The following is a 13,376-nucleotide window of genomic DNA, read 5'->3' as shown; positions in this document are numbered from 1 at the left end:
GGGGGACCTAAAGTGATGGTTCAACTACGAAGAACACTTGCTGCTCTTCCAGGGGTGAGTCTGTTCTCAGCCCCCACCTTGGCTGGCTCAGAGCTGCCTGCAATCCCAGCCACGGGGGAACCTGACACCCTCTTCTGGACTCTGTGGGCACTGCACACACATACTCAATGTAAGATAACTCTGCCTGGGAACTAGCTGGTTGCCCTCCGGTGTCCACTCTCTCTGAGGAGGTTCAGCTGCTGTTACTCACGGGTCTCAGCCTTCTCAGCCTTCCACGATCCTCACACAACCCTGAGGCACCAGAGTTTTAGGGAAACCCTGTATTGCACAAGATTTTTAGGGTCCAGAAAATAGAAAAAAAGTGGTTTACAAAAGAAAAAAAAAGCACATCACTTGTTACACAGGTTACAAGCAGTGTTGGGGGGGTCAGCATGACATAGGTCAGGGGTTCCAACAAAATGCTGAGCCTTGGTTTCTGATCTCAGGACTTTATCCTGCCTGCTGCATCACCACAAAGAAGGGCTTTTTCCTTCTAGATCCTTCCGCCAGAGCCCTAGAGCACTCTTGTTGGCCGACTTAGTCACATGCCCATCCTACGGTCAGCCTCTGTGGCTTAGGTACAATGCTAGGGTGGAAAAGGCTCTGGGTCTCATGCCCATGGCTGGAGCTAGAGTAGAGTCAGTGTTGTACCAGAACCAATAGACTAAGGGGAAGGGGAGGGACAAGGAAACCCAGAACTCCAGAGCCAGAAGACAGTGGGTACCCCCACATCCCTGTCCTGGATCACACCTCAGCTGTGAGATCTTCAGGCCAGAATGCTTTCAAACCTGCAGTCCTCACGCTGCAGCTTCCTAACCAGCATGGCTGCCTGCACCAGATGATTCCAGATTCTTCATGTCTTGTTCACGGAATTCATGAAGCGCTCAGAAGTAGCAAAGCCACAGGGGTTGTATTTGGGAGCAAAGCAAAAGCTCCGTGTAAAAACACTGCAGGGGAGTGGTGGGCTCCAGCAAGCTTGCTCAAGAGCCCCATGCTACTTCTGGGGTTTCCAGATCCAGGAGGAGGAGGAGGAATTAGTTGCAGAGTTGGGGTGATTTTCTGTTTTCATGGACAGGTCTCGGTTATATAAACCTTTGGTTTGCTGCAGATATCCTGTCCCATGATGCATCTGGCTTAATCATATACATGCCTGATCATGCATAGGCATAAGATGGTAATTAGAAGATTTTTTTTTTTCAAAAGGTCACTCAGGGGACACTTTCCCTTATTGTGCATGTACCAAAACCAATCCAGATTGGACCACTGCCCCTCGTTCCAGGATGTGTTTGGCCACAAAAGGGAGTTACTGTGAGGTTGCTAGGGAGTAACTAGGGGAGGGTGAGGTGGAGTGACAGGTTGCTTTGTCTGGTAAGGAGCATGTGTGTAGTTTCAGTGCAGGATGCAGTGGGGGGGAGGGGTGGCAGGGTGCTCAAGCTATTCTGCAAACTAAGTGTCCCTCAGGCGCTGGGTCACAGGGGCACCCAGAATAGAGTCTCATTCCTTTGTTGTTTTGTCTTATTTGAGACAGAGTCTCCTGTAGCCCAAGCTAACCTTGAACTCAAGATGTAGCCAAGGCATGACCTTTAATTCCCAGTCCTCCTGCCTCCACATCAAGTGTTAGGATTATAGGATTGGGCCTCTATGCCAGCCTTCCTTCCTCCTCTTTTCTTGGGCTCAGCAGCCTGATGCCTTACGGACATTCCTTACTAGCCATTCCTTGCTTAAAGGGTAAGGAAGAAGCAGGGAGGAGAGCCCTGCCCCCTCTCTCTGGCTCTTGTGTGGCTGTGGATACAGATCCTCATGTCCCTCCCTGAAGAGCTCCGCATCCCTGTCCTGAAGAAGAATGGAGACACCTGGCCAAGTATTTTGTAGTCAGCGTTCAAGGGAGCGTCTGGCTTGATGGCTTTTTAATCTTCGTAGTCTCTTTCCGAGTACTTACCGAACACACTGTCCTTCTCGCTCAGCAGCTTCAAATCATCTTCTTCTGAGAAAGAACATGAAGTCTAGTAAAGTCTCTTCCTGATCTTGGACTATCGTTGGCACTCTGCTTCTTTGAATGTAGTCTCTGTGTGCTGGTTTCAACAAAGGAGAGAACAAGGGGCTGATGGGAAATCAGGGTGGAGGGGAGCTACTGGCGGGAAGACGGGCTAGTGGATCCAGATTTCAAGGGAGAACCTGACTTATATGTCGCCCTTCCTGAGGATTTGAGTTCTGTGGCAAGGTCCTCTCTGGGTCCCATCAGGAGCAAACATGGGACTCATCACATCTCTGCAGTGTCCTTCCCATATCCCCCAAGGTCATTTATTCCTTGGCCTCAGGTATAATAATAAAAGGTTAGGTCACTTTTCCTGTGTCTCATGAGCTCACAGAAATGTAAATAGCATCACAGGGCTGAAGAGACAGCTCAGTGGTTAAGAGCAAGAACACTGGCTGCTCTTCAGAGGACCTGAGTTCAGGTCCCATCACCCACATGGTGGCTCACAACCATTGGACCCGGGGAATCTGATACCCTCTTCTGACCTCAAAGGCTACGAAGCTTACATATGATGCACAGAGACAGCAAAACACTCATGTACAAAAAATAACAAATCTAAAAATAAGTTTTTAATATAATAGCATCAATAACTGTAACCTCTGACCGGGGTGCCTAGCCTCTTTTCCCCCGGTGTCTGTTGCACAAGAAGAACATTTAGCACATGTGCACACACATGCATATACACATACACACATGCACACACACACATATGTGCACATATGCAGACTTTTAGTGTTTTCCACAAAACTCCACTTTCAAACCCATCTAAGGCACCCGGTGTTTCCCAGCTACTCCAGTAGTTTGATTGACAAATCCCACTGGCTCTCAAGCTTGCCACGATATGGGCTCTACCACTTTCCTTCTCCCAGACACATTGAGAGAGACACACTGCTCTGATGGGTGTCGACATCTGTGCAAATGCCAACAGCGTGCAGAGGACTCTGGGTAGCCTGCTGCGCAGAGCAGTGTCTAAACACCTGTCCAGACCCAAGAGAACAGACACACACGGCCAGAGCTTCTTTCCCGTGGTTTGATGTGCTCCATAGTACTCAAAGAAAGTTGCAAGGTTGTTTTTTTTTAACTTCTTAAACCACCTCCCTCAGCCAATAAGAGAATGTTAAGTTCCCAAGAAGAGATTTAGGATTTTCTGTGCAATCTGATAACATCTAATAAAATTAGAAGTGCATGCACCCTTTAGCCCAACTATTCCCCAGCTAGGAATTTATCCTGAAGACAGCTCCCACATAAATACAAACACTTAAGCAAAGGAATCCTTATTGCAGTTAATATCAGAGCAAAAGACTAGGTATAACATAGTAGAGTTTAGCAGGACCCATGTTAGATAAACAGTGACACACCCACCAGTGACATACTATGCAGCTCTGAAAAAGAGGACTGCAATGACATCATACAATGACATCTGTCTAAGCCGCCCTTTTTGAACTGCTATCATAGGTGGAGAGAAGTAAAAGAACCACATATGAAAATCCAGACACCTTGTCTCTCACCTAAAATCTCAGCACTCAGGATTGCCATGAGTTCAAGGCTAGCCTGAGTTACATAGTAAGTTCCCGGCCAGGTTGAACCACACAGTGAGACTGTTACCCTACCCTCATGGGAAAGAAAAAGAAAAAACAAAGCTCTGTGTGAAATGTGTCCCCAGAGTTTTCTTTTTCTTTTTTTTTTTTTTTTTTTTTGGTTTGGTTTTTCGAGACAGGGTTTCTCTGTGTAGCCCTGGCTATCCTGGAACTCACTCTGTAGACCAGGCTAGCCTCGAACTCTCGAACTCAGAAATCTGCCTGCCTCTGCCTCCCAAGTGCTGGGATTAAAGGCGTGCGCCACCACCGCCCGGCAGAGTTTTCTTAAATAAAAGTGTAGGATAGCGTCCATATTTACATAGGAAGTTTCTGGAAAGATGCAGAGCAACCGTCTGGTCAGTTTCTCTGGAGGAGAAAACTGGGACTGTGGAATGGAAGGGAGAGGCTGTGATAACAGACTTCTGAACAGCACATCTCAGCAGCAGTGTGTTCTCTCCGGCAGCACGTGGGGCAATCCTGAAATAGACTCGCACTCTGGGCCAGAGAGCAGGTTCCAGCTCAGCCAGCATCCAAGACAGAGCCCAGCCTCTGGTGGCAGAAGAATTAAATCTCTAATAAGTAGCAAGCATTTTGGAAACTTTTCATATGTTTGGAATCTCAATAATGCACTTCTATGCAACCTGGAGGTCAAAGAATCAAAAGGAAATTTTAAAGTACTTTGAATTGAATGAAACAAAAACACAGCATATCAAAATGTATGGAATGTCATTAAAACAGCAAAGGGAACTAGCATGGTTGTTAGAAAAGAAGAAAGGGGGTTACAAATGGAACCCATCATCATTCTTAATTTTTAAAAAATACTATTCATTTTAATTTGGGGGGTATGAGTGCACCGCATGTTTGCTGAGCCCATGGAGACCAGAGGAGGACATGACCCCCTGGAACTGGAGTCACAGATGTTTATGAGCCATCGTGTGGTGCTGGGAATTGAACCCGGGTCCTCTGGAAGGACAGCCAGTGCTCTTAACTGCTGAGCCATCTCTCTAGCACCGAGACCACATCTATCCTAAGAAACTCTCAAAAGACACAAAGTAACCCCAGAGTAAATGGAGGCACAGAAATAAGAGACCAGGGGAGAATCAACAAAAGGCGAAAACAGAATAAAGGGGGGGACCACAAAAGAGAGGGGTGACATCATTGTGATTGTGCCTGAGTTGATAATGTAGATAAAATGTGGATTCCATGTAAAATAGAAACTCCCTGCCTCACACAAGATGCAAGTGGCTCCCTACACAGCCGTGTAGCCAGTGAGCTACATGGCTGTTGTTGGCGCTAGTGCTGGTGCTGGCGGCGGCAAAGGCAGCTGTGGTGATGGCAGTGGCGGTGGTATTGGTGTTGCTGAAGCTGAACAGAGCTGGGGAATGCCTTTGTTGGTGACACCCTCTGTTGGTGACACCCTTGCCTTCTGTGCAGGAAGCCCTGGGCTCCATCACGGTACCACATAAAACCAGGCGTCATGGTGCATACGTGTAATTTCAGTACTGGGGAGCTGCAGGCAGAAGGATCAGGAGTTCAAAGTCATCCTTGGCTGCGTAATGAAGTGTGCTCCAGCTCTGGCTGCATGAGACCGTGCCTCAAAGGAAAACAGAAGTCACAAAGAAAATGCCATTCCCAGAAGGCTTTGCTGGTTAATTCTGCTGAACATTTTAGTAAGAACCACTTGTTCTATACAAATATCTAAGAAAATTAAAGTTAAATACTTCCTGAGATATCCTCTGAGGGCATCACAAACTGGAGCCTGAAGCTGGACAAGGCCATGAGAAGAAAACCCCAGGCCACACACTTCGTAAACAGAAATACGTCTAAAGAAAACGATAGTAACCAAAACTAAAGATTGGGTCTTTATCCGAAAGATGCAAAAATTGGTTTAAAATTGGAATTCAATTTATATAATTTATGATATTTGCAAGCTTAGCATTTCAAAACCTCCAAACCAGGTGGAGAGAGAGAGAGGGCTATGTTTTTTTTTTTTAATCTTAAAGAATGCACTTGTATTGCTTGTGTCACCCAATCCGTGCTGGGTTTGTTGTAACAGACCGAAGTAGACCAGCATAGCTTCAACGAATCCGCACGAGACAGATCACGTGCTGTCCACTGATTCTCAGCAGTGAGGAGCGGAGCCTGGGCGGCGAGCCTGCTAGGCAAGCTACACTTTTCACTGAGCTACAGCCCAGCACTCTTTTTCACTTTCTTATTTTGAGACGAAGTCTCACTAAGTTGCTGGCCTTGAATTCACTAGCTCAGGACCATCTTGAACTTTTAATCCCCCTGCCTCAGCCTCCCAAGTAGCTGAGGTTACATCCATACCACCAGGACCAGCTACGATGTCCGTCTGCTCTTACTACTTTAATCAAATATCTGAGCTTAGAAGAAATTCTTCCTCCTGAAGAAAGCTGTTTCTGACTCTGTGCTGGGGTCCGCTGCTGGCTGGCGGGAGGAGGCCCCTCCATCCCTGACACCACACTGGGTTTCTTCTCTCATGTGTCCCTTAGTCACTAAGGAGCTCTATAGATAAGGAAACAAACTGGAGTCCCTTGGGCTTTAGGGGGAAAAGGAAGCAGAACTCAACCATTTCCAAATGCATTTAGTCAAAGCCAACCCTCCCTCCCACCAGGCCCCCCCTCCCACCAGGCCCCCCGTGCCGGAAGAGAGCTGGTCTCTACAGGACGTGTTTAGAAGCTAAAGTTGTTTTGTTAGAAAATGGAACAGGATGTCCTCTGAGGGTCTAACACTATGCTGCCGAGGACAGGCCCAGATCTTGTCACTAATCTGTAGAGACCCCAGGTCAGCAACCCCATTAAGCCACACATAGCCATGTGCCTCTGGGGGGTGGGGAGGCTCTCTTGATACTAGGCACATGAGGCTGTATTTCTACATTGCCATAATGCGGTCCCAGAGACTTGTAACTTTATAAAGAAGAGAGGCCTGTCTAGCTTACTGTCTGGAGGGACTGCAGACCTTTCTGAGTGTGTCCCCAGTTGATCTGAGGACCCTTGAAAAGTCCCACCATTACCACTCTGGAAATCAAGCCCTCAAAGTATGCCCCTGGGGTTGAACTGCTGGAAGCTCATCTCCCTCTGGGCTTCTATTTTCTTCCTTCTGTCCACGGAGGAGACTTCAAGCCATCGGCATGGGCTGTTTACTGTAGTAGGTCAGTCCTCCTTCACTTCTTCCAGATCTTTGGGCAGATGCCCCTTCCCTCACAGACTGTTCACGTAACACCCCTAGCACCACCCAACACCTTACACGCACAGACACATTTGTGTGGAGAAACCAGATGACGGTCTCTAGTGTCACTTCCTTTCAGACAAAGTCTCTCACTGGCCTGGAGCTCACCAATTAGGCTGGAGTAGCTGGCCAGCCAGCCCTGAGCCAAACCTATCTCTGTCTCTCTAGCACTGGCTCACCCTCTGGAATCCAACTCAGGTCCTTGGGTCTACACGGCAGGCATTTCACCAGTTGAGCTATGCTTCCTGCCTTTGCTGGGGTTTTAAAGCACTTGATCCTCTAGTCAGGCCCAGAACCTGAAACTGGGCCTCCTATCTATTGGGTAGAAGAAAGTCATCATGGTATGGATGGCAGTGACCAGTGGTTTAATCTTACAATCTTGACCTCTGGTGCCCTTTAGGGTCTCCTCTGGGGGTCGCATGATGATGGAGATGGTGTGATATTTCCCAGGAAGAGACACCTGGTCAAGCGGCTGACCTTCATATATCATCCTTGTCTCTCCCCAGGAGACTACAATCCACACAACGGACCCTCCACACCAGCAAAAGAGGGTGACACAGACAGGCCACATCGGGCCTCCGATGGGAAGTTACGGGGCCGGTCAAAGAGGAATAGTGACCCCACCCCGGCAGGGGACAATGAAATTGAGGTAACTAAGGGGTATCTCATGGGGGGAGAAACTGACCACTGAATCTCGATTGAGGGCCAAGGCTCTCCAAGCCTCTGGTCAGTTGCACTTTCTAAGTACAACTCAGTGACAGAGCTCCACTACCCTGGGAGAGGAACCCAGAAGAATTAGATGGACTGCATAGAGCCCTGTTGGGTGACTAAGCTGGGCAAGGACAGACTGAGAGCCAGCATGGAGCATGCTTCTCGCACCTCTGGCATCTGAGTCCCCTGGGGAAGCATGGGGCCCTCTCAGAGGCTCTAACTCCATAGGTCCTGGGCAAGCCAGAGAAGTGGGCATATAGCAGGCCCCTTAGGCTGCTGAACCCCAAAGGGAGCTATACCCTGGGAGCCCCTGGTTAGGAGGTAATGGGCAGGATCTTCAACTGAAGTACACTGGTGGGGACACTTGGTAAGGACAAGTGCCAGGTCTCATCCCAGACCAAGTGACTAGAGGCGGAGACAGTTTAGGAAGCCCAACTTGCCCCAACCTTGGGCTGGCCCAAGGTCTACATCCTCAGGGTGGCCCTAGCAGCTCAGGCTGGGATGTTCTGAGGCTGGGGACAGAAGCAGAACTAGAAGGAACCTTTCTCCTCAAGCTGCTTGCCAGGCTCACTCGGTCACACCACCTGATATGGGGACTCCAGGTCCCAGTGGTCAGCCAGAGCTGAGGAGGCTGGTCTGGAGGGCATGCTGGCATTTGTCACATATGAGCATCATCCCTCAGCCAGCCTGCCTAGGGGAGGAAGACAGGGCAGGGGACATAGGGTTCATGAATGCCCTTGAGATAGACCCAAGTGTACACAGGGAAGCAAGCAAGTTCAAGGGTCTACCCTGCTCTATTTGTTAGCTGCCATGTGCTCTGGGACTTGTTCCCAGCATATCAAACACACTGTGGCACTACTGTGGCACCTTTGTCTGCCTTCCTGGGCAACTCACAGGACAGCCACAAACTCAGACCTCTTGAGCACCTTTGTCATTCCTTAAAGTCTTTGACATTGCATTTCCATCCAATAGGCGGGTAGAAATTCATTTCGTTACTGAGCCCCAGCCTAGCTCCCAGAACCGTATGAGAGTCACAATGTTTTCGTAGTCTCAGAACATAAAACTGCAAAGCTTGGTCACTGTCATCGTCCTCAGCATTGAAGCCTACGTGCTCAGTGAGAGGCCATCTGCCTAACTGTTACCAGACTGCAGTAGCCGTGAAAGGCCCCGTTGAGCATCAGGACATTGGAGCATCAGCCACCAGCCTTTGGTGGCAAAAGGAGGAACCACAGAACCACCAGGATAAGAGGGACACAGAGACCAGGCTGCAACACCCAGGAGGAGCCTGCAGGGATGTCTCGGCCAGTGAGAAGCTTTGTACACAGGGGCCTGAGTTTAAATTCCCAGCATCCACGTAATAAGCCAGACTGGGGGACAGGGCAGGCTCAGGGCAGAAGCGGGCAGATCATTCTAGCCAACCAGCGATCTCCAGATTCAATGTCAAAAGGTAAGATAGAGAAACAATCGAAAAAAGCATTGGACTTTGCTATCTGGCCACATTTGTAAACATACATCTGCACATTCATATATATACATACACACACACGCACACACACACACACACACACAAACCAAGGATTAACGAAATGCAAACCAGGGAACTACCAAGGAACCGTCAGGGTGTCGTTTTACCAGGGAGCAGGCAGAGAACCCAACACCACTGGACCCAAGGTCAGACCAAGGCCCAACTTAAGTGTTAGGCTTGTCCCTTCGTTGACATCCTATGGGTGGGGGGGTGAGGATGCCCTTATCAGAAGACCTGTGGGGACCCAGGCCAGGAGCACCCACTACTGAGGCATCTGGTACCACCCGTGCCACTGGCGCAGCTTCAACTGTAGCTTGTGGCTTTGTTGTTCCATCCTGGAAAATATTGTCCTCGTGAACCTCACTCTGTTAGTCATCAACAAACAGCACACTCTAGGTCTCTGCCAGGGACAACCACCCTCAGCCTGGGCGGTCTGCCTCCCCTCCCTCAGGCCCCACCCCCTTCACTTTGAGATGGGCTTTCACTCTGTTACCAAGGATGGTCTCAACGTCCTGAGCTCAAACCATCCTTCTCCCTCAGCCTCCCAAACAGCCTCCAGTCCAAAGGGATGCTACCATATCCAGCTGTGTCTCCCAGGCTGGCCAGCGTTTCTACTGCCTCAGTTTCCTAATGTGTGCACAGTACCCTGCTTCTGTTCTTATTTTCAAAGGGGGATGGGGCTTGAGACAGGGTCCCGCTACATCACCCAGGCCAACTTCAAGCTTCAAGTCCTTTCACCTACCTCGGCTTCCTGGTGCTGGGTATGGGTCAGTACCATTGTGCCTGGCTTCCCCTCAGTCTTTTTTCCCCCTTCCCTTGTCCCTCTTGCTCCATCCCCGCTCACCTCTGGCCCCCACTCGCAGATCATTATAGATGGTTTTGAGCCACCATGTGGTTGCTGGGATTTGAACTCATGACCTCCTGAAGAGCAGTTGGTCACTAACACTGGCCCCCTCCCCCCCCCATCTTAAAGCTACGGTTCCACTGAACTGGGGATGCCCTTACATTTCCTTCCTTGGGGGTTGGGTCTTTTCAAAAAGGCTCCTGATGTCTGTGGCCTGCCTTCCTCTCTCCCAAATCCCTGCATGACCCCAACAGCTCAACAGTATAGAGCAACACAGCGGGTGTTAATACTCCCCTCTGGAGAACTCTGCACTCACCTGCCCTAGCTTCTGTTCTTGATGAGAATAGTGGGAGTGGAGAGAGACATTCTTCCACGCCACTGAGGGGGATGGGGAGGACCAAAGCATGGAAGTGGGGCTCACAGGGCAATATTATTCTGGAAACACCTGCTTCTCCGGGTGAGACCCGGGCACCGAGGTGTGAGCACTGCTTTGCTTCTGAGTTTAATGTCAGCAGGCTGGTTCACACCTCTTAGGTCTCTGGCAGTTTCCTGAATGGCAGACCCCCGGGAGAGAGGCCTGGGCTGCAGTGGAAGGGTCTGAGCACGTGTTAGATGAGACTCTTGGGCTACAGGTGCCAGCAAGCAACTTGAGCTGGCTGGTGTGTAAAAGCAAGAGTGCGTATAAAAGATACAGAGCTCTCTTGGAGCATAAAGGTGGTGGACAGCCGGGCAGTGGAGCGTCAGAGAGGTGACAGGGCCAGCCTGCAAAGTGGAACAAGGAAACTGTTAGGCCTCTCTCCTCATGTGGCGAAGGAGATAGAAGTCCCACGCCATGCATTTTCAACGGCCCTGCCCCGTAAGTACCCCTCAGACCACTCCAGCCTGCTCCAGCTCTCACTGAAGCCAAGTCCTGGGGTAGCTTTGGACGCTTCTCTGTCTGCAATGAGCCTTCTCTTCCCCTCAGGCCGCTTGGCTACTAACAGCCCCAGACATGAGACTATGGCTTTCTTTCAGACCCCAGATTTAAATCTCAGATCTATCTAGAGTGGTTTAGGGATCAACTCAGGCCAAAGTTGTAGTAGCCATAGATAGAGACCAGCAAAATCTCCCCAGGAGCTCACCTGCTAGGGACCTTAGGCTGAGGGTCAGCCAGGGGAGACGATGAAGTTAGGACCTGCTTGAGAGAAAGTTCAGTGGGTAAGTGGAGCCTGCAATGGATCTGGAGACCTACGCAAACTGCTTTGTAATTCTGTGATTCATCTTCTAAGTTAAATTGATTCAAGGCATTGAGTTCAGCTGGATTAAGATGGGAAATATTGAACTACAAAAGAACTCCTCAAAAGGTGGTTTCCTAACTTTTGTACATGGCCTATATGTCCCATAATAAGAAATACACATTACACGCTGCTGGAGAGATGGCTCAGCAGTTAAGAGCACTGGCTATTCTTCCAGAGAAGCCAGGCTCAATTCCCAGACCCCACATGGTAATTCATAACTATCTGTAACTCCAGTTCAAGGGATATGGCATACCCACATACACAGACATGCAGGCAAAACACCAATGCATATTTTTTTAAAAAGACGATGAGGAGGAGGAAGAAGAGGAAGAAGAGGAAGAAGAGGAGGAAGAAGAGGAAATGGAGGAGGAAGAAGAGGAGAAGGAAGAGGAGGAGGAGGAGGAAGAAGAGGAGAAGGAAGAGGAGGAGGAGGAAGAGGAGGAGGAGGAGGAGGAGGAGGAGGAAAAGCCAGGCAGTAGTGGCACCTTTAATCCCAGCACTCAGGAGGCAGAGGCAGGCAAATCTCTAAGTTTGAGGCCACCCTGGCCCACAGAGTGAGTTCCAGGACAGCCTGGGCTACAGAAGAAACACTGTCCAGGAGGCAGGAGAGAGAAACAAACAAACAGATGAACAAACAATAAACTCCAGACTGAGGAGATGGCTCAGTGAGTGTGTACTTTGTTTTCCTCTTGCTCAGATAAGCATCATGACCATGAGGAAGAGGTTTATCTGTCTTAGACTTCACACTGAGGGAAGTCAGGACAGGAACTCAAAGCAGGGACTCGAGTGGAAACCACAGAGGAACACTGCCGCCTGGCTTGCTCACTGGCTCCTCCTCAGCCTCCTTATACAGCCCAAACCCACCTGCCTAGGTATGGCGCTACCCATGGTGGGCTGGGCTCTCCTACATCAATCTTCAGCCAATACAATCTCTCACAGACATGGCCACAGGCAGGTCTCATAAAGGCAATTCTTCAGCTGAGGTTCCCTCTTCCCAGGGACTGGATCTAGACTGGGTCAGTTTGAAAATAAAATCTAACCAGGATAGAGGATAAAGTACTCACTGTGCAAGCTCCAGCACCCACTCAAAAGCTCGAGTGTGGCTGTGCACTTCTGTAACTCTTGTGCTGGAAGATCCCTAGAGGTTTGTTGGCCAGTCAACCTAGCCAATCAGGAAGCTCCAGGATCAGTGAGAGATCCCATCTCAAAAAATATGTGAGAGAGGAAGACACTTGTTGTTGACCTGCGGTCTGTGTGTGTGTTCAGCACACCACACACAGACACAAACACACACACACGCAAAAGTGAGTGGAGAAAGTCAGATCTGCAAGGACTAGACCAGTGAAACACCAGCTCTGTCACCTATGACTCTGGGCACCAGAGCATAGTGAAGGGACGGTGCCGAAGATATGGAGAACACTGTTTTCTAAGGAGTATTGACAGCCAAGAGAAAATATGAATAATAATCTTGCAACAATTTAGGGGAAGTAACTCTCCACACATCCCTTCAGAAAATACAACCTAAGGATGTGCTCAGGTTAAAAAGGAGAGATTTGGAATCTAGGGGACAGTGGATCCAGCTCAGGGATGCACAGGGTGGAATTCTGAGGGTACTGCTCTCAGGGAGCCCAGGGACAATCCAGTCCACACTCCCCATCTCTGAAGATGCTCTGTGTGTGTGTGTGTGTGTGTGTGTGTGTGTGTGTGTGTGTGTGTATGGGCTGAGACTAAATTTGAGATTATAATGAAGGCACACTACAAGAAAGAGAAAACAAAAGCAATCAGCAAGCACCAACAGAAACTGGGAATAAGTTCTACCAAGCAGGTGAGACTCGTCTGGGAACACCGAGATGATTTTACTTAGGGTGCAGGCAGGAGAAAGGAGGATGGACAAGGAGACACTTGACCTTGATGGTGGGCTTGTTCTCCTCCAAGTGGATCTGGAGCTATGAGGTTGGATGGATGTACTACTTCTCTCTACAGTGAACAATAATAAAAACAATTATATAGCACCTAGTTATCAACACTTTAAATCAGCAAATTAGGGCCTGCGGGAAAGGTCAGTGGGTAAAGGCACTGCGGGCAAGCCTGATGACCTGAGTCAGATCCCGGAACCATA

The 13,376-nt window shown here is 49.3% G+C and overlaps 1 protein-coding gene across 1 annotated transcript in view; it reads left to right on the top strand.

Moving 5' to 3' along the window:
* Positions 1–13,376, top strand: part of Eya2 (EYA transcriptional coactivator and phosphatase 2) — a 94,471-nt gene that overhangs the window by 41,906 nt on the left and 39,189 nt on the right. Inside the window, exon 6 of the mRNA XM_028769769.1 lies at positions 7,407–7,549. Coding sequence (XP_028625602.1) covers positions 7,407–7,549 — 143 coding nt within the window. The remainder of the gene's footprint in view (positions 1–7,406; positions 7,550–13,376) is intronic.

Source organism: Grammomys surdaster, unplaced genomic scaffold (assembly GCF_004785775.1).
Source record: "Grammomys surdaster isolate TR1022 unplaced genomic scaffold, NIH_TR_1.0 193, whole genome shotgun sequence".
NCBI classification, from domain to species: domain Eukaryota; kingdom Metazoa; phylum Chordata; class Mammalia; order Rodentia; family Muridae; genus Grammomys; species Grammomys surdaster.
This window is presented reverse-complemented; position numbering and strand designations above follow the sequence as displayed.